Consider the following 22,611-nt stretch of genomic DNA (forward strand, 5'->3'; position numbering starts at 1 on the left):
CCCACGGAATCTTAGTAGTTATAACCTCAGAAAGTCACGCCAGTTTAACCCTGTTTTTAAGACTAATAGATTTAGAAATAGTTTTATTGTCTCTAATGTACTTAAGTTTGGATTTTAATCACTCTTGTATAGTTCTTTAAATATTTTTACATTTTATCGTTAGTTTTTATAGCTTTATAAATTTGTAAATATGACATAATTCAACCTTTTAGGTTGCGAAGTTGTATTAATAAACTATCTATCTATCTATCTCGCCCTCGGTTCTTCTTGGACCGAGGGCGGTCCAAGAAGGTCCAAAAAAGCCCGGTCTGAGGGGCCGGGCAATTTTTTTTAAAAAAAAAAAAGCTCCTCTGACTGGCTAAGCTTTGAAACAACTGATAACTTCCAATATCAAATTAACATTTTTAGATATTAATTACTATGATATAATCGTTTATTGTTTTAAAACTGTTAAAACCACGACATGTTAAGTTTAAAATTAACAATAACTGCAGCAACAAAAACCTATTGGATGTGAACTATAAGAGGTCAAAGATGGCCATTATTTTGCAAAATGTCCTAATAGAATGAAGTGCGAGTGTTTCGGCTCTGAATGTGGACAAAGAGGAAAATCAATCATTTATTGAACTTTTGTTTCTTAGGCGTTTCAAAACTAGACTGCTTATTAATTAATGGTAGAATAAACCGTTGTTATTACTTAAAGAAGCCTTGAGGTCTATAGAAATTTTTTCATGGCAACAGGGAAGTGAACAAGAACCCGCGATAGGATGGGATACTACTCTCGCTCAAATCAACCGTTGCATGAAGGTTGCAGGAGGACTTATTGGGATCACTCTAAACCTAAATGCTAGAGCAAAGCTTTTTCTTAAGGCAAAGCAAATGGCTGGGATGTCTTCACTTATGCAGCTTCTTCACAACGCGAAGACAGAGTTATTGATTGGTTGTTGACCACAATGCGGAACTTTGCTAACCCGTTTTAAGAAAAGAGTAAAGAAATTTACAATTGTAGTAATCAAAGTGGTCATGATCATGCCTGAAGCAATGAAGACTGATCTTTGCCATAAAAGTGAGAGAGAAAGGGCACTTTGTAAGATCTTTGCTAAAGACAGAATTCACTCGAACATAGTGAACTGCTGGTCATAGAACAAATAAACGCAAACTTCTTCCTTGGAAAGAAAGCGGAAAGGTATCAAAGTACCGGTATCTTGCAATGATAAAGTGGTCGAATTTCAAGACTAATGATAGTATGCAAGAGCCACACCTGAGGTTGATATCAAGGCAGCGATATCTAAGTTTTCTGTGGTACCGAAATCTATGTTAGCACCCGATGGTATGATGCTCCATTGTTCCGCAAAGAGCTCCTTAATGAGAATTCTTTACAAGCATGGAGGTGAATCGCAGCAGAGAATGAACACGGCTACTCAGAATAACGTAGATGACATAATAAATGTGGAAGCAAAGCCTAAACTGCAACTACGAGTCCCTGCTGTTGACGCGCTGTGGCAGAACTGCAGTACCTTGATAGGTCAGACAGTAACAAAGACTGTTCATAGTCACTGGCGCTGGCCAGAACCACCGTGTAATTTAGCTTGGGTCCATTGCTAGCGCTCTTGGCAGTGCTAAAATTGCAGTGCTTAGGTCTGCTTAGTGTAGCCAGCGAAATACAGCAGCCTCTCATTCACTCCCGCTACTACGTAGTAGCGGGAGCGAATGAGAGGGGGCTGTATTCGCAGGCTAATATAACTGGAGGTTTTTTTCTGATAGTCCTGCGTGCTGAAAAGCCTTCAGAGACACAGACAAGGACGTAATAAATGCTTTGGGATGTCTTGGAACGACGCTGTATCCAGAATAGAAGACAGTGGCTCTAATAGAGCAGTATGTTTGCCAGACGTTTTAGCTCAGAACAAACATCTCGACTCATGATGATAAAGACCTCATGTGGTAGATGTGCAAAAAGAACAGGCTACCACCTACATTTGTTCGCAGAGTGCACTTTATGAAGCAATTCTCTGTGCCCTTTACCAGATCATCGCTTTTAACAACGACGGAGTATGCAGTCCTAGGTTGTCAAAAAGAGGGAGGAGGAATGGACGACTGTAGCGATGCGTAGAAAGTTCACTTACAAAACTTGCTACAATCTGAGAGGGGGGATGAAAGGGTCTGTAGACATATTACATTATATTGAAAAGACGGTTTTTACTAGCGTCTATAGACCAAGCAAAGCCTTTTAATTTCGTTAAACTGCCCAACGCCGGGATATTCATTGATTCCTACTGACATAACTTGGAAAATGTTTAGTGAGGGGACGGGAGGCACTATGGTTCCAGGTCTGTTCCAGGTTCAATGAACCACAAGAAAATGCAGCCTCGATTTCATGGTCATGTGATCGAGGCTATCCATATCAATTAAGACAATGTTTTGGACATCTCAGACTATCGAAACTGCTAAAAGTTATTCTAAAATACCAGTAAATACCACATTTTTTTGAAGTTCATCATTCAGCCTCGTTTTCATGCTAAGCCAAATAGGCGATGTTTTTCAATTCCCCTCTGAAGGCCTTTGCACGGGTTACAAGATTGCCGACAACATTTATCGTGTTCCTTAGGTCCCCCTTAACACTTCTAGGCTAGTCGGCAAAAATCTTCACGAAATTCCCACGGGAATACCATTGCTCCCAGACTAGTAAGGGGTTGGACCTCGGGGCGGAGCCTCCCCGTATTAAACCTTTTCAAGTAGCCCCCCCCCCCCCCCCCGGGAAAATAAGTTTATGACTTACTGGGAGCATTTCTTTTCAAGTTTCCTGAAGACATAACAAGAAATCGTGTGCGTGTCTCAGTTTTCCCATCAACTTTCTCTGCCGATGATATGAAGATTCTTTTTGATTATGACCAACTGGAGCTAGAAACAGTGAAGACTAGGATGGTAGATTGCTCACTTCTTCAAAAGAAGAGCGATGGAAAGTACAGCATACATCCTTTAGTCCAAGCCTACTGCAGGAAAGACTGTGTCTCCTTGAACATGTGCCATGAAAGTGGCAGAGCCAAGCGCAAGTTTAATGAGCGTTACCTGGAACGAGTCAGATCCCTTAGTAAACAATTCATCAGAAAAACGAAGCTTCAAATGCCATCTCGGCATTTAGAAAAGAGAAAGCAAACAAGTCAATGAAGCGTTAAAGAACTGTTTTGAAGACCCGAACGATGAAGCTGAGAAATTGTTTGCCCTAGACATCGCTAACAGTTCTGAAGTGCTGGACTTCTTTGCCAAAGCCTTATCACCACCAAGCGACTGTATTAACTTGTATCGGAAGTGCTGCGAAATTACCGATGCTTGCGGTGGTAAGAGGCATGCAGAAAGTTTAAATTCCCTTGGGTTTCGTCTGTTGTTTATAGCTGACGTGGTTCACCTTAAGGGTGAACAAAACTCGTTTGATGTATTGAAGAAGGCGTATGGTATTCGTATGGGATTGCCAGAAGAGGAACAGAACAGTCGGACGCATGCGCACACCATCAGCAAACTCGGGCGATGTTATATTCGTCAGGTAACAACTTTTTAATTTATAACACACAAGTTAAATCCAACAGTTTTAATGGGGTTTGTACGTTCACGCTAAAACTGAGAAGAATATTAATATCGTGAATCATAAGCAGAATTGGAAAAAATCGACTTTAATATTTTTTTGAGGTGGGGCCGAGGGGAAAGATTCGTGCCCAGCCGCTTTTTTGTGTTTCGGAGAAGAAAGAAGATTGAAGGGAGGATTGAGCAGTCACCGTATCTATTCCACTCGTATCTAATCTTCTTTCTCAAAAGCACGTAAATAGCGACTGGGTACGAGTTGGGGGATATGAATGCTTACACTTTAAGGGAAAAAATCCCACTATTTTCTGTGGGGCCAGTTTTGTTAAAGACCTGTTATACAAGGCAATGTTCCATGAAACTGGTCACGTAAATTTTGTTGCGCTGCACAGACACAGGTTGCTTGAAACGTTAAATTCTTTCCAGTAATATTTTGGGAGAGTCAACGACTTTTGTGGTTTTAATTTGAACACTTTTTTTTCGACAGATTGCTGTGTTCAGTAAACCCAAATTAATCCAGGACTGTTCTCTTAATTATACTGAGACATTAATACTCAATAGTACTTATATCTGTATTTTATTTTTATAGGGAGACAAAGATAGAGGCCGTGAGTTAATCCACAATGGAATAGAAATACGAAAGGACCTGGGTGTTTCTTTGTATGTCACCGCTGGATACTGTGATCTTGGACGTGAGTGTTACAAACTATAAGTTAAAGTCAAAGGCCCATTGTACTTTTATATGTCTATATTTTTCTAGGTCAGTTCCTTACATTTTCGCTTTTTCGCAATAATCAATAATGCGCACAGAATAGGCTTATCTTATTTTAGTTTCCCGTACAAAGACGGGTGATCACCAGAGCAACGTGATGAGAGCACCACAGAACGCAGTTCAAATAAAAATGTTAATAATAATAATAATAATAATAATAATAATAATAATAATAATAATAATAATAATAATAATAATAATAATAATAATAATAATAAAGATATTTTAGCAGGGAGCCCACGTCACAAAAAGGTGGTTTTCAGTGGGGCCCTGCATAAAATAAATAACAAATATGATAAAAATGGTTAAAAAGTGAATATTAAAAATAGAAGATGAAAAAGTTAAATTTTAAAAAATGAATATAAGAAATTAAAAAACTTATCAAATACTTCTAATATGTCTTTTAAAAGTTAAAATGTCAAATGCGCTTTTTGCTTTGTCGGGTAAAATGTTCCATTCGTGAGCAGCTTGATTAATAAAACGGTTTTGGCCCCAAGAGCGACATGACTTGGGCCTACAAATGTCATTTCGTCCACGAGTATTATAATGTTCAAAATAAAATCATGAAAGCAGGCTCAAAATCATCATACTTCCTTCCTAATGCTTTTCAGATACCTATCTGTACTGTCGTGAAGATCAAAACGCAATTAACATCTGGGCAAGCGAAACATTACCAGTTTACAGGAGGAAGCTTGGTGAACACCCCTGGACTGCTTCAAACTTACACGTCATTGGCGACTCGTACATGGCCCTCGCGAATGGAAACTCAGGAGAAAACGCCAATAAGGCAATGAGGTATCTCACAGAAGCTTTAGAGATGCAAAGCAATTTCTAGGGTTCCATGAAGATACAGCCCGCTCACATGATTGTCTTAGCGATGTTTTAAGGACACAAGGAGATTTTAAACAGGCACTGCAGGAACTTGAGGAGGGTCTTAAAATTCGAAAAGACGTGCTTGGTCCTGATAATGATACAACGAAAGCCACAGAGGCCAAAAAAGCAGAAGTGCAAAAAATTGGGAGAGCTAGGGAGGGTGTGTTTGTTTTATTTCCTTCAAAAACCTAACCTGGCCATGCCATGCTTACGAGACATATAACCAAGACAACGTCCATAGCTAACACTCCCCGGTTATTCGGCATAACGTAATCCAGGGATATATGTGTTGTGTGACCGAAATTGCTTTCGATTCATTGGTTTATTAGTTTTTTAACATCGACGGCGCTGTCCAAATCATAGTCTGTTTTGTCCATATCATGTTACTTAATTTTGCGCTACGGCGATTTTGCGAAGATTCCTAGCGAGGAAGTGAAGAAGGGCGTATTCAGTTTAGAGAAGACAGTCTCCAAGCCTGAAGTGATCAAAAAAATACTTTATAAATTGCACGGTACATTTTTTACTGGGTTGTTATCGCTGTACGGGGGAGGGGCTAATTAAATTTGACTGAACTGTTTTGTCCTATTCTGGAATGGGTGCTGACTGGAAACAGGGCATTCATAAAAGAAGAGTGTTCATCATTCACTGCATATTTTTAATGAAAAAGAAAGGCTTCTACTGAATTACTATCAGAGAAGTCATATATATCCTAGCGCATAAGCTTTTCTTACAGAATGGTGTCCCCGAGCTCTCCCTGTCAGTTCTCGCCGAGCCATTTGTGTTTTTTAAGTCGAGTGTTTAGCGATGTCGATTAAACAAAAGCTCAAACGTGCGCGATTTCTAGCTTATTTAGCTCATCTTTGTATTCGCTTAAGCCTGATTTTCACTAGCAACGCAAGAACAGCGCAAGCACAAGCGCCATAAGTAATTTGTGTCAAATGAAAACGAACGTCAACATAAGCGTAGGCTCAAGCTTAAGAACACGATGTTTACTAGTTTCAAGGCCTAAATGCTCAGTCGTGGGAGAATCTGTCCAGAAACGACCAGACGTCTTAAATTTCCTTGTGCTTATACGGTGTTTCGTTTTCACATGGCATAACGCGAAGGCAAGCACAAGCGCAAGCGCAAGCACAACAAAATATAATGTTTTTGTCTTCGTGCTTGTGCTTGCGTTAAGGCCGTTTTCACGGTGAAATAAGAGCTTTTATGCTTGCGTCGGCGCTCGTCTTGTGTTTGCGTCGCTAGTGAAAAGCAGGTTTTAGATTAATGGATAGAAATCTTACAAATACCTATAATACTAAGAGGGACTAAGAGGATTCCTTCGCTAGCTGGAAATTAACAGAATATAATTAGAAAAAGATCATTGATTAGTTTACTTGGCAAATGGCTTCCTAGAACTGTACTAGACAAGTTTTTAAATATTTCTTCTTACTTCGAAAATGCTGTGCATGAAAGAGTTTTAGTTTCAACAGTCATTTAAAGTTCTCCCTGAAGATTAAGGGAGTTTTAATTAACTAATGAGGGCAAAATGATTTTGTTTCCAGTAGAAAACCTCATAAAGACAACTACCTCATCCTGTGTTTCTGAAACACTATTTCCTACTATATCAATTTCAGTACATAATAACCTGTTACTAAATGTCATAGTATGTGTGATTTGAGTTAAGGGGCTAACCTGAATATCATTACAAACAAGGAACTCAAGAACTCAAGGTTATTATATATCCTATAATATCCTAGGCTAACAAGGCTATGTCCTACGTGTAATTCATATCAAAGCCTGTAACATACTTTCTCCAATGTAATAAAATAGCGATACAGAGATACAGTATATCTTAATCCAAGGCGTGATTTTCATTGGTTCATAATTCGTAAAATAAAGCAAAAATATTATAACACACTATTATTATTACACTGTAGGTCTAAAAGCTTGACACTAAGGTACAGTTGTTAGCTGAGAGGTTACAAGTCACCTCAGACTAAGCCACACTTCTCTTGTGACTAAATTCAATGCAAACAGATTATTTCTCAGGCTGTGGCTCATCAATGGATAAGGACCTTTCATTGGCTAGTAGTTCCTCCTTGTGTGCCTCTTCATCTCGTCCAAGCCTTTTAAGGACATGGGCTATGTCACGGTGGGAACGAACGGTTTCCTGGTGATTTCCCAGAACCTTGTCCTGAATGGTTAGCGCACTTTTCAGGGCGTCCAGAGCATCATTCAATTTTCCTTGGATGGCTAAAGCCTGTTGAAAGAAAAGAGGCAAAATGACTGTGTTTGAGCAGTTCTTTGCAGGGATCGTTTGGGAAATACCTGTATACCCTGAATCAATCCCATAGCTTTATTCGCTGGCAGGCGCAAAAAAAGATGTCATTTAGATGTACAAGAACCACAACAAAAATACAATTTGCACGTAATAAACGTACAATGTTTTACAGTTTCCCAATGAAATACTTTTTCAACCCCCCTAAAAAAATTCCGTTAAAAAACTCCAAATCAGAAATTAAGAAACCTACAGTAAAATGCCCCCACCCAATTATGATATTTAAATAGTAAAATGTTAAAACTTGCTTGTCCATAAATTTAATATCCACATCTTCTTCATTGAAAGTTTTTTGGTTCAACCCCCCCCCCCTCCACCCCCCTCACCACAAACCGGTTCTCTACCACTCCAGAAATTCTAGTTTAGCTTCATAATCTCAATAAAAATGTTGGTTTTAGAGTCCCTCCCCCCTTCCCACCACTTCAGAATTTTTGATGACCTTCAATATGATAGTAATGGATATTAATTTTTCTGAAACCACACCATACAGTCCTTTGCCACCCACAAAAAATAATTGTATACACTTAATGTACATGCATGGACGCTGTACCTTGCCAAGGCCATGGAAAGAGCGTGCTGTTTCTTGGTGATCACCCAGTGAATGTTTTCGGATGCGCAATGCTTCACGTAAAAACTTAACTGCACTTTCGTAGTCTCCAAGAGCCTGGCACGAGGTTCCCATATCATCCATCAGAGTGGCAGTAAAAGGATGGTCTCCTAGCAACTCCTGATACACTGGAAGTGAATACTCTGCTCTGACTCTATTGGCTTCGTGGTGTTCTTCATTGAATGCATAGACAGCTGTATAAAGAAAATACAACACAAGCTCAGATCTAACAGTTAAACTTTTACACGTCAGTGAAATAACAAGTTGTACACATAAACGTTTTTGCTGTAGTTGAACGTTGGGTTTCAGTAAGTTATTATTTCCATTGAAATTCTGCTTTAAACCACACAGTAACAAAAGTTTCACTTACAAATGTGCAGTTGGTAAGCAATGGAACATTAATTTAGCATGTATAGTACAGCCCTTTCTCAAGGTCATTTTTCACCTTTACATGTACTTTTTGGATGGTTGTGGAATCCAATCTTTGATAGGTTTTATGGCATTGACTTAAGTCTTTGTCTCTTTGAAGAGACACCTTCGTCTCTTAGTACCGTCCTCCACCCAGGAATAGTGCATAGACACGGTAAGTTAAAGTCTGCATTCAAGCCAAGTGGCCAATGTGCTGAGTGAAGCTACTAAGAGTATATTTACTCCCCCTTGATGTAATAATATTTCATTGAAGGGTTACCAAGAAAATCTTTACACCTGGGTGGAGAAAGGCGCCATGAAAGTAAAGTATCTTGCCTAAGAACACAATGCAGTACCCCAGACAGGGCCCCAGTCCGGTCTGGGTTCCAGCACGCTAACCATTAGGCCGCCACACACAGATACATGTATCATGGTAACACAGATGAAGACTTACCTCCAAGATCTTTATAAGCAACTGCAGTAAAAATCTTATCCTTATGAACTTTCTCTCTGATGTCAATGGCCTTTCTAAGGAGTGGGATGGCTTTTTCCAGTTCTTTGGACTGTCCAAAGCAACGGCCAAGTTTACTCAAACAAAACGCATGAGCAAGAGATGAGTCGTCACCAAGCTCTCTTTGTATGATGTCCGCCTCTTTGAATTTGGCGACGGCTGATGGGCAGGGAAGATGGCATGCACAGTGGGAAAGGATGCAGTATGCCTCTGACGTCAAACAGTCGCTGTATCTCTTACTGTCTCCACTTCTTTTGCAGGCAGCTGTGAATTCACCAAAAACTGAAAGAAACTTCTCTTTCCTGAACACCTTGACCAAGAAAGGGGTAACCTCAACTGCCGTGTCGATGCACATTTCATCTAAATCTGGGTCATTTATTGAGTCTTGCAAGGCTTGCCTTATATTGCGCCTATTGATCAGGAACTTGGACACTGCAACACAGCATTCTTTGGACAGGAAGGTCGCATACAGTTCTTTTAACATGCCTAAATAGTGCATGTTGAACAATTTCTTGGCTGATTGGTAGATTGGGTACAAATCCGACTCTTGATGTGCTCGATCAATGCAAAATGACTGGATAGTATTATGGACATAATACTCTGTCAACAAATAATCAAACTGAAGCATGGAGTTATCCACGAGGTTTTGAAGCAACATTCTAAGTTTATATTCAGAGAGGTCTTTAAGTAGAAACTGGGCGTCGGCAACAGTAAAAGACATAGGGAAAACCGCTAAAGTTATAAGAGCGACTTGCTGGTCTGGTTCAAGGCGGCTGAAACAGATTCCAAGACAGTTGAAGAGCTGATGGTTGTGGGACAGTGAATTAAGACTGAATGACTTAAGGGTTGAAACGGGGCTATTCTGAAACTCATTTATCAGAGCACCAGCGTCAACTCCCTTTGCCAGGAGAGCTGCAGTTGTGCGAAGAACCAGTGGGACCCCACCACAGTGATGTGCCAACTGTTCTGCATTTTCCTCAGACACTCTAGATTCCAGTGTCAGAAGCAACTCCTTCGCATGATCAGGACAGAGAGAATCCAGCCGAAGCTCAAACATTTCCACAGAAAAAAATGTGATGGATTGACGTGATGTGATCAGGATTTTCACACGAAGAGCAGTTTCTGCGACAGCGTGAATGAAATGGCGAAATTCATATTTTACTTGGGGAAGTAACATGTCCTCTGCATTCTCCAGAATGATGACAGAATGTTTCGTTACTGTGCGCAGACAGTGCTTGGCCTGCTGTATGGGCTCTCTGCCAGCCACAATTTGAAGAGCGCCAAGGAGGGAGTTCACCATGCCATTCAGTGACGTCAATTTCCTCAGTGAGATGTAGTAAACATTTGTTTTTCCTTGCGCTATCAGCTCATGTCCCACTTGGATGGCCACTGCAGTTTTGCCAAAACCGGGAGGACCAGTGACGGAAACTATCCGACAGGAATCATTCGCAGCAAGTTTGTCCATTATTGTAGCACATTGTCCTTTGCGCCCCACAAAATTTGACACCTTGCATGGTATTCCACCCAAGTACTTAAAAGCGTTTGTGACAGCACCTCCTAATAAATACAGGGCAAAAGAGAAAAAAAAGAATTGTCCACCGACAGATTAACAAATCAATAGGCCACCTCAGTCAGTGAAAATGAATGTGTAATTTCCATTGTCTTGATTCAAGCTCCCCATTAATTTTGTTATAATTTTATATAAAATAATAGAAAAAACTCTCTATACTGTTTATTTTATAATATACAATGTATCTTGAGTTTTTAAAATTTGGATACATGTTTGGGAGAATGAAAATGCTGTGAGAACAAAAGCATTTACCAAGCGTTTCCACAAAAAATACATGTAGACTAGAAAGCACTTTCCGAGTATGCGGTCTCAGGGAACTCAAAAACATATAATTTACACTGTACATTTACAAAGTGGAATCTGATTTTTCGATATCTCTAAGGGAACAAAAATTGGTTTGGAAAATCAGGTAGTTTGAGAAATTCAGGGTGAAATCAGTACAGTGTTTGACTAAGGGATGAGAAATGACTTTTGGTTCTACATGTAGCTGAGTTTTCCATAAGAAAAAGGTCAAAGAGGTCAAACAGAGGTGTCTATCACTCACAGAAAATGAGGGCAAGTACAATGTAGCTAGTCTAATTGTTTTAGCAGACACACTTAAAGGATTGCAGTCCAAACCTACTGTACAATTTTGCATACCAAAAATCAAGAATAATTTAAATTTCTCTTTTAACCCTATTAGCCCCGAGGCGACTGGTCTATTTTCCTAAATCAATAAATATTTACTAGATGTGCATGTATGATATGCCATTTGAAAGGTATTGATCAGAATAGTTCATAAAACATGTCAACAAATAATAAAAAAATAATGGCCTTGAAAGAAATAGCTTTCAAACATAGAAAGAAAAAGGTTTAAAAATGTCTCAGTGTTGTGATTAATTTCAGTTATGTTGCATCTCACATACGTATCGAGAACAAAAATGTCAAAAGTTCTAGGGGTGGTCAATCAAGTCACAAAATTAATAGGAGAAGGACCATTTTTATGCTTTCAAAATGCAGATCTTTTCCAAGCAATTTTGGTGGCAAAAATTCAATTTAATCGGCACTTTTCCACACAGGCAAATCATAGAGCAACTGAGGACAGACTGCCTTCCCTTGGGTGGCAGAACTAGAAATACAGAACTAGAAATACAGAAAATCCAGGATAAATGTACATGGCATAGAACAGATTTGGCGCTGGAAATACACGAGAGAACCAACCCAAGGGATGGCAGCCTGAGCGTCAGTAATCCTACTAGGGAATTAGACACCCTACTACCTAGCTAGCTACTATGGGAAGAAAGGAATAAAAAATAGCCCGGGACAGAACGCAATTATTTTAGGAAACAAACATGAAAAAGGAAACAGAGCAGTAAAATCGAAACGTGTAAAAACAGGTGTGCCAAAGCAAAACATGCAAAATAATAGGGTGGCGAAATAACAATGAAAAGAAAAAACAAAAGAAGTTGCGAAGGGGTCGGCAAACAAAAGAAACCGTATATGACACGAAATCAGATGCAGATGAAGCAAAATAGAAAACATGACAGGCAAATAACAACAGAATAGAAGCGATAATTAGGAAAATGAACGAGGGGAGGAAATGCGAACCATGTAAATCCAAACTACACTAGAAAGCTACAAAATCTTTAAGCGTGCAAACTCAAAACTTGGAAATTGGGACACTGAAGTGAGCTCCACAAATCTATATTTGGGAGGTGAGACGAGCACAAAGAAACCACATTGAGAAAACTCACGCAATGAAATTAAAAAAATGGGTGCCTTGGGAATAGCACTGCTAAAACGCGAAAATTGTGAGGTAAAGTATACATAACAAAAACATCAAAAAACAACACATCCAAATACCAAACATAAGTTACACGGAAAGGAACGAAACAAAACAAAGTGTACAAATTAAAGGGAAGCTAAGGGAGCGGAAAGCACTGTGCAAACCCAAAGTTTGCACGGCAAAGTATGCAATAAAAAACCTCACGGTTACAAGTACAAATAAAGCATATAAGCGTACAATTCCACACGGGGCCAAGGACAGCACTACATAAGCCCGATGTTTGCGAGGCGAAGCACACTAACATAGCAAATAAACCTGTACAAAAGGAAAGCACTGCACAAACCCGATGTTTGCGAGGCGAAGCACAGCAACATATCAAATAAATGTGTGCAAAACGGAAGCACTGCACACACCCGATGTTTGCGAGGCGTAGCACACTAACATTTTTTTTTTTTTTTTTTTTTTACAAAAAGGAGTTCATGCATTAGCTTAAAGTAATTACAAGTTAAAAAAAAAATTATATATACTTCGTTATTGAGAGCAATTTTTTAAAGTAATTCGCTACAGTGACCTTGTATTATTATTATTATTTAGATAAACAGCTTTACGTTTGAGTATATTTTTCTAGTTTCCATTGTACAATTAGTTTATTGGCAAGTTCATCTAGAGACATTTCTTTCTGAAGATATTTTGAAGAATAGATATAGTGTTTGACCAAGATGATGAGCAAATCTAGCTTGCGTTTTGTGGGTTCCGAGAGCACATTAGTCGCGTGACATGTGTCGTGAAAAGCAATTTGTTCTTTTGAGAGTGTTACCTCAGTACCTTGATGATTGAACCATGATATAATTTGTGAATAAAGTTTTACAGACTCCTTGCAGTCAATAAACGTATGTTCTATTGAATCCGCATTAAAACAATATATACATTTATCGTCTTCGGCTAGGTGATATAGTTTGAGTTCTTTCTTCGTTACAATTGTTCTATGCAGAAAACGAAAACAAAATTGACGAAGTTTATTGTCCTTAGTGAAGCGATATATATCTTGAAAACTTCTAGTCCATTCACCAAGTTTTTCAGGGAATTTACTCTGCCACTTTTTTACACCACTCGGGACAATAGGATCATGGTTGTTGAACAATTGGTAATAGTTTTTGCAACGTGCTTCAGCCAGATTAATTAAAGTTTTGTTTGAAAGAATGGATGCGGAGGTCGAGGAAAGATCCGCTGCAGGAATAGAAGTTTGAGCTGCTCTTCTTTTCAACTCCGATGGAATGGCTGAAATTAGCTGAAAGTAGTGCATATAATTTGTGGTGATATTAAATTTGTCGCTTAACTCTTCGTACGATAAAAATTTGCCCTCGGAGTTTAACACATTCTTTACTGACACGATTCCGCGTTCAAACCATGATTTCCAAAACAGAGTTGCGTTGTCTATAGTTATCAAATTGTTATTCCAAAGAAAGAGTTCGCCATTTGGAAAGATGTTGGTTGTATTTTTGAGATCCTGAAAATACTGAAGAAGTTCTCGATAAAAGAGGGATAGACCTGTCTTCAAGGATTTTACATCATAATTGCATTTAAGGAGAAATAATAAACCACCATACTTTCGAAGGTAGTAATTGGGGATTACCTTCCATTTATCGCCAGACTCGCCTAGTAATCTACCAATCCAAGCCAAGCGTAAAGATTTAACGACCGTGCAAAAATTAACAAAATTGATTCCTCCTTTTGCTATTGGTTGATACATAACCAATCTTTTTATTTTGTCTTTCCTGTTTTTCCATAGAAATGCGAACAGATTTTCTTGTACAGTCTTGATAACCGATTCTGGAACGGTCAGCATCGATGCTGCGTACACTAGTTGCGATATACCTAAAGCTTTCGCCAATAAAGACTTGTCATATATCGTGAGGTCTCTTGAAAGCCATAAATTTAATTTTGTTTTCATTTTGTTGATCTTGACATAAAAGTTTTCTTCAGTACATTTGTTTTTGTTGTAGGATAGATGAATTCCAAGAACTTTAATAGGTTCTTTAGTTGTTTTAAAGTCAAGTACTTTCAAATTGCTGTCTTTCATAGAACCGATCCACATAGCTTTAGTTTTCTTCTTATTTAATTTTAATCCAGAGATGATTCCAAAACAATCCAAGATCTGTAAATAGGGTTTGAGAGATTCAACATTTTTTGTTATTATAGTCGTGTCGTCAGCAAACGGTGATATTTTGACCTCCTGGTCATCTGGGAGGGACACGCCTCTGCAGCTTGGTTCTTGGCGTATCTTTGCTGCTAGCAGTTCCGCGGCAAGGATGAATAAAAGAGGACTTAGCGGGCAACCTTGACGAACTCCTCTTGATATATTAAAAGAATTGGTCAAAAATCCACCATTTAATACTGCGCTTTGCACACCGTTATAAAAAATTGAAATCCACCTTTTAACATTTGGGCTAAAATTGAAAACGTTCAGGGCTTTGACAATAAAATCCCATTCAAGGACGCCAGTTGAAAAGTTCAGACAGATCCCCATCAGCTTTTGGTATTAACGTTATCATTCCCCTCTTTTGAGAAATAGATAGGGACCCGCTTTGAAAAGCTGCATTATAAGAATTAAGCAGATCTCTCCAAATGAGATCATAAAAAGACTCGTAAAATTCCTTAGTGAATCCATCCTCACCAGGGGTTTTATTGTCCGAGAAAGAGCCCAGCGCCTCTTTTAACATAACAACTTAACGCGTGCAACAGCGAAGCACTGCACAAATCTGATGTTTGCGAAGCGAAGCACAGCATCGTAGCAAATAAACGTGTGCAAAATTAAATGAAAGCACTGTGCAAACCCGATGTTTGCGAGGCCAAGCACACCAACATAAAAGATAAACGTGTGCAAAATGGAAGCACTGCACAAACCCGGTTTTTGCGAGGCGAAGCACACCAACATAACCTATAAACGTGAGCAAATTACAAAAGGGAAGCCCTGCCCAAAATCGATATTTGCGAGGCGAAGCACACTGACATAACGAACAAAGGTGTGCAAAATGTGGTGGGAGCCGACTGACGGGAAAAGCACAAACTTAAGCGAGGGAACCGTAGAAAAAACGCTGCACAGACGAGATTTGTGAGGCAAATATGACACATAACTTGGGAACACGTGGTAGGTAAAAACAAGCCACTAAATGCCTACAACAGATAAATGCAGGCCGCTACTTTACCAGATAGTGCCGGACTTGGGACTGGATACCTGCAGAAGTGTAAAGGCGTCAAAGAAATGCTTAACAGTTAAGCTTGAAAGACAGCAGCCAAAACGGAGTTTGAACATTTGCTACTACAACACATTAGGTAACAGAAGCTAATAGTCTAGGAGCCAAGGCTGAAAAGAGGCCGATATAATGAATTTCGTTGCACCCCCCTGCTATATTTGTCTGAATAGCACAACATTGTAGGAAAATGTTTAAGGAATACAGAATGACGTATTTTATTGATAGGACAGCGGGACATCACACTGTTATGGGGCATTTTCTACTGGGCACGTTTGCATAATTTACGCTACGTGAATTATGCAAATCTTAGTTCTGCCTCTGATTTCAAAATCTTAATAGGATATACAATATTAAGTCAAAATTCTCTAACGTTAGTCACATCATTAAGCATAAGTTTATTTTGCTGTTAGGAACTGTTGGTAGGAAACGTTATAAATTATTTAATGGCCAAACGTCAATTTTCTATGTTCTAATAAAAAAAAAATCCCGAAAAGTTGCCAAGCAGAGTTGTGCAGCGCGAGTATTCCAAATTCATTTTGTTCAATGAAATGTTTGTTTTTGTTAGCTTCCTGGACGTGGACTTCTTTTCCTGTTCAAAAACGTATTAGTCTATTTTGCCAAATAAGTAAACAAGAACGCCAGGGTGTAAGCATATAAAAATTAATCATCATCTGAGAAAGTCATTCAGAGGAGTTCCTATTACGCAGCGTAATATTGGCTTAAATCATTTCCTCAAATATTGTTTTCCAAGATGTGGCACTTTCTCGCGTGAGCAATTAAAGGTTGAGAGGTGAGTGATAACAATTCAAAAATTACATTTAAACAATATCGTGATTTATTTACCTATATTCCTACACGTGGAGAGTCACACACGCCTCACAAATATCTCTAGGAACCTAGACTAAAAGAGTTAGTATTAACAGTAAAAATAAAGTTATCTTAATTATAACAAGAACTTAATTAAGACCCTGGATGGTTCTGCAAATTGATATTTTGCGCCCAGTGTTCTGTAGACTTATTTCAAGAGTTTTTGCTCAAGTTTAAAAAGGACTACAGTAAATGATCTAATAAAACGCACACTCTCAAATAAACGCCTCGTATCTAATAAACGCCTCCCCTGAAAAGTAACGTTTGTATTAGACGCCCCTCTCTAATAAACGAACCGTGTCTAAAAGACGCCCCCTCTAATAATAACCTCAAAAACCAAGGAAATGCTCATCACGCGTATGCAATATAGTAATATAGGAATGGGTGTACTCAAGCGCTATATCCGTGTCTGCTGTATTAAACAAGTTAGCCAAAGACGAAAAGTCTTGTCGTCAACTGGAGGGTACCACTACGACACGACAATGAGATTGCAACACGGTATCACGCAGCAACAATTATACGACAAAGCATCACTAAAGAGTGTCAAAGCGTGACGATACAGCCCATCAACACATATGACTTGACTTGTAGCATTGTGCTATCAAGCATTCCAAACCGCACTGTACAGGTTCTTGCAAATTCTCATTTCAAGTAAGGATACACTCGAAGCAACTTCAGAGGAAACAGTTAGTGAGGAGGATGAGAGGCATATCTTGCCTGGACTGATATAGCCGTTGAACATACCGTAAACCTGTAGACAGCAAGGCAAGAGGGGGGGTAATTGGCATTTCTAGGAATCCTGCAGCACTGAATAGGTGGTTTTTTCACAAGCCATGATAGGTCAGCGATTACTGCTTCAACCAAGCTGATGACTGGCAATGATGACGGCAGCGAAATTGGAAACCATAAAGAGTCAAGAAAACCTAGAAAGATACGAGACTAGATGAATGTCCAGAAGGTGGTAGCTGTAATCAAGGAACCCATGCATATGGTAAACCCCTTCAAGCTGGCTTGGAAAGACGACGAACCAGCGCCATTCCTCAACATTGCGACTGGTGTGGTGATGCCACCTCAGACAACAGATCAACTGTTATTTGCAAAACAGACGTAAGTGGCCAGAGTTAAAGAATGTTTGTCCAAAAGGCTTAACTTAACAGCAACGCCACTGGATTTTGGGACAAAATCACGAAGGCTAATGTGTCCACGTCTGCCTCGTTCTCCAAAAAGGTGAGAATTGGAGAGCAGAAGACAAAAACAAATACCATTAACGCAGACCGAAGGGGGCCGAACCCTTTTTGGGCGTTTACTAGTCGTGGTAAAGAACCGTCGCATCACATTGAAGGAGGTCGGTGCTGAGTTATGAGCTATCAAATGTCCCATAAGCACTGACACATCCAGATTGCTCGCTGAGGAAGACCACCAGAGTGGCCGAACTGGAGCGAGTATCTTTTGGAGTTGGAAGACTACCTTCAAGCGAGCTAGAAGCAGCCTTAACCCTCTCATATGCAAACGCGCATTTGGGCGCTATTTGGAGGCGCGGTCATTGAACCACTTGTGACGTCATCAATAAGCGCGTCAGCAGATTTTTGAGATAAGCAGCTAATAGGACGAGGAATGACCTTTCTACAGGTCTGTTCATTTTGAACATCAGTTGCATTCTGACAGAGCTAATCAAAGAAAAACACGATCCGTTTTGGGTGCAAAATGGGTGCTTTAACAGGCCAATACACCTGTAATTGATCAAGGTCCCCATTTCAGGGTTTTCCAATGATTACGTCAAAAATTTTTAGACCAGAAGAAAGGATATGAAGAGTAGAAAGGAACGTGAATAAGAAACCCGAAAAAAAAAGGAATGTAAAGGAGCAAGAAAAAAAATTGGAACGGTTCAGCAAAAAAAAAAAAAAACATTTTGGCTTATGCGCATGCACCAAAGTGAAATATTGTACATTTTTACATGGAATCTTTATCAACATGTTGCTGCAGTGTGAAAAAGTGCTTTTCTAGCAAAGTTTAGGTAAATTCGACATCGTAGCACCAAAAATTCACTCTAACGGTTAAAAAAACGCGTTTTGGGGAAAAATTTGCAAATGAAAGGGTTAATGTTCGATGAAATGGCTTTGCTCCAATCCTTGATGTCAGCTGGTTGTACTACGTCTGGAGATCTTGCTCAAAAGCTATTTGCTGAAGTCACAGCAGGATTGTTCAAGAAGTGATGTTGTATTTAACCGGTAGGACAACCCAATTTCCATCAAGGGGGAAGAAAGAGAACACCAAAGAGTGGGAAGACACAAATTCCGAAGCGGTACGTGGGCCAAGTTTATGAGCAACCCCATAAACAAGACATCTTTGGTACGTTTTCTCTGCGAGACATGGGTTAAAACGGCAGAATTGAAGCTCAAACCTGAAAAGAGGTTTTGATCGCTGGATGATCTTGTGACCCGTTTGACGCAGTTGATGCAGTATACGGCAAAGATGTTCTTCCCAAAAGGCTTTGCAGTGCTCTCTGTTCACTTCTTCTCGACTCTGTCATACAGTGAACTTTGGTTCAAGATCGGTACAATGGACAAGCTTCGTTACATACCAATCCATAATATAATCTCCAGGATAAGCTCGGCCTTGCAGTGTGCGATGCGCTTCAAGGTCTCCATGCTATCACATGATATGACACCACTAGTTCTGCAGGCAAAAACAACCACTTGTGTCACTGTCGGGCAAACGGCATGCCATGTACGGAAGCCCACACACACACTGATCGATACACCATCCTCAGTCAGTGAAGCGTGGTGTTGTTAAGAGGAAATTTCGACTCAGACCGAGCGGGCAGTGGCACAAAAGTTGCACTTCAGAATTTTTGATATGCCGCCCAAAGAAAGCCTATGGTAGGCCTAGAAACGTGGTGGGATTTTTTTCTTCAAATATTTTTTCAACCGGTCAAAAACTTACAAAACCGTTATGAACCCCAGTGTCTTCTTAAACACACAAAATAAACATGACCAATACCGTGTCGTAAACTTCGCACTGGCTCATTCGCATTAAATGAAACCCCGTTTTTGAGCCTAGAAATGGACTATTGAAGTGTTTATAAGTCATTTGAGTCCAATCTTTCTTCTGTAAGTTAATTGCAAAGGTCACGGCGAGCCGCTGAAAACCACTAAAATTCGGTTGCTCGTAATTCTTAATTTGGCGCTCTTTTTCGAGAAAGAATTTCTCTACCCGGTAAAACTCTAAATAACTTGAATTTCAGATATTTTGAAAGGGGAAATGCCATTCTAAAACATAGTGTAAAAAATTATTTCGGGCTCTTTATACGCGCTGAGTGCGAACGCTCTCAAAATACTTATATTTACAAAATTATCTGTCACTGAAACGTAAACAATACCCACATTCTTCCTGCCTGAGAGTCCAAAACGTCTTCTTCTGAGTCTTTCCTCCGTTTTCTACTGGTATTTAGATGTAATCTACAGCAGAAGTTCCCTGTTAAGATCATCCTGAACACCATATCTTCCAAATATCGAGAATAAAGCGAATTTCGAATCCTATCGCCATCTTTAATAGCGATCAGTCTTCAAGCGTGCTGTCGACAACTTCAGTACATCTCCGTGTTGACATTCAACATTCGACCACTCTCAGGTCTGCCATGATATATTCCCATCTCTTGTTAAACAGCTGTCGAATAAATATACCCTTCTTGTATCAACATTTTGATTTCTCGACCGAAATACCGGTCCGTTCATTTCTTCATGGTCAAGAACAACGCACTGGAACCAGGCAAACTGTTGTTCTCCGATTACATGTTGACTAAACTTGCGTGTCACGCAATCCCTTTCCTTAGTCACTCGGTTTTTTTTTTGTTACACGATTTCCATAAATGAATTAAAAACACCCGATAATTCGAAAGATCAGGACGTCTAAATTAAATATTCTGGTTAACGCTGTGCCAACATCCCTTTGTGACCCTTCACGAAAAAATCGTAAACTAGTCCTGATCGTAAACAGACTTACCTTTTTATAGGACTATAACGAAGCATTTTAACAACGCGAACAAAATATACGCGTAATAAAATTAACGCGAATTTAAGAAATGTTCTGGTTAAATGCTTATAGTAAACGTGTTTATATTAATTAACATCAATAAAATTAACGCGAATTTTTGAAATTCGCGTTAATAACATGTATCGTTCATTTCCTATAATAAGGTATGTAAAGGTTTAATATTCTTGGCTTGCACTCACGTGACTTCTGGATTACGTGTGACCTCCGTCCGCCATGATGGTGTTCCAAATATCAATATGGCGGACATATGCCAGTCACAAACACAAGTGTTCAGTCGAGTTTTTCCAGTTTCGCGTCCTCAAAATGCCTATATGCCTGATCGTGGGTTGTTCTAGAAAAACTGGTCGAGATAAGAGAATACCATTGTATCGATCACAACTGACTTGTGACGAATCAGGACAATCAGGGCCAGAAGTTGAAGAGCTCAGCATTGAGCGAAGGCGAAGATGGATCTCAGCAATAAGCCGCGATGACCTCACAGAAAAAATCTTAAGTAACGATAGGGTTTGTGATCAGCATTTTCATTCTGGAGCCGCAGCTTCTTCGTGGGACCGAAAGACCGAATTTAACATAGAACGGCAAATGTACAAATGTCACGAACGTAGGAGTCGTGTAGGCCCGTCACCTTTATTTACTAAAGAAAACCAAATACCGGCAACTGATGAGATCCACACGGAGGATCAAAACCATGGTCTTGCCCTAACTGAACCATACACTGGCATAAACAAAACGCAAAATAGTTAAAAGACTTGCGCGTGAAAGATTTCAAAGAAAGATTTGAATCATGTGGTGCCATAGGTAACGCAACGAACAAGGGAGGTAAAAAATCCTAAACATCAAGCTAAAAAGACAGAGCACTCGATCAAAATAATGCAAGAAGCATAGACTTTACTATACAGAAGGTCTCTCTGAAACCAACTTTCAGCTTTTTCATAGTAAAGCTGAAACAGTCTCTGGCGAAGCCGGACCAAGATTATCCGTGATATTAAAGACAATACGTCTTGCATTAAAATGCCGACCGGGCGTCAATAAAATGCAAGTAGTTTACATTTTCCCGGAACATTTCAGATCTTGTCCTTCCATGCCGGGCAAACATTTTGAGAGTCTAAAATATATCTTGCAAACAGAATTTAGCCAAAACAAACTGAACTAGCACAACATGTGGCAGAGTACAGATTTAGAGGTGTCATTCAACTCTACAAACGGAAACGCAGCGCAATGACCTCTAGACACTTCTTTGGCCACAATCTTACGGCTATATTCAATACATAATGCCTCCAAATAAAAACAGTACCCTCAAAAAGAAGTCAGAAGCAAATAAGAACGAAAGACCGAACTTAATATAGAGCGGCAAAGGTACAAATGTCACGAACCTAGGAGTCGTGTAGGCCCGTCACCTTTATTTGCTATAAACCGCTCATCGGGAATAGTGACCGTCTCGGCGATTTTTTCTAAATATCTTCGTTTAACGTGGTCGTCGAGTTTTCTGCAATACTCAGATAATACTGGAATCGTACTACAAAGCTCATTTATTGAAGGAACACGTTCGATTTCCGGAGAAGCCATTGAAATTTCGAGTAATTCAACAGCGATGGCATATAAACATATGTAAATTTCACCCGCGGTGGAACACCAATATGGCGGATACCCAAATATGGAAACATCTCTGACGTCACGTGCAAGCCAAGAATAGCGCTCATTGTTTCACTATACTCAATCAACTAAAGGTTGAAACAATATATGGTAAACCATTATTTGCAAGAAACAGAATCTTGGCCAAAATGATATTTTCAACAGATGGCTTGGCCCACACCATCGCCACTAACCCACTAACCCCTGCCTACACGACGACGAGCGGTACTCCGCCTGAGGTCCAGATCATATGTCCTTTTGTGAAAACAGGTATACAGCAATACAGCAAACAGAGACCTTGCCCTGTTAACTATTGTATTGAGGTATCCAGAACGACATCTTCACTTTGGGGCGGAGCCTCCCGTGGTTGGGTAAGTGGTGATTGGTCAAAGACATTGCGAAAAAA

The 22,611-nt window shown here is 39.6% G+C and overlaps 1 protein-coding gene across 1 annotated transcript in view; it reads right to left on the bottom strand.

Moving 5' to 3' along the window:
- Nucleotides 1-5,852: 5,852 nt before the first annotated feature.
- The window catches only part of LOC144640816 (uncharacterized), a 142,805-nt gene continuing 126,046 nt past the window's right edge, over nt 5,853-22,611 (bottom strand). The window contains exons 5-7 of the mRNA XM_078499888.1: nt 9,008-10,621; nt 8,089-8,339; nt 5,853-7,460 (exon numbers count right to left, since the gene is read on the bottom strand). Of these exons, the coding sequence (XP_078356014.1) occupies nt 7,239-7,460; nt 8,089-8,339; nt 9,008-10,621 (2,087 nt within the window). The 3' untranslated portion in view covers nt 5,853-7,238. The remainder of the gene's footprint in view (nt 7,461-8,088; nt 8,340-9,007; nt 10,622-22,611) is intronic.

Source organism: Oculina patagonica, unplaced genomic scaffold (genome assembly GCF_052425735.1).
Source record: "Oculina patagonica isolate OP01 unplaced genomic scaffold, crgOcupat unplaced5, whole genome shotgun sequence".
Lineage (NCBI taxonomy): Eukaryota > Metazoa > Cnidaria > Anthozoa > Scleractinia > Oculinidae > Oculina > Oculina patagonica.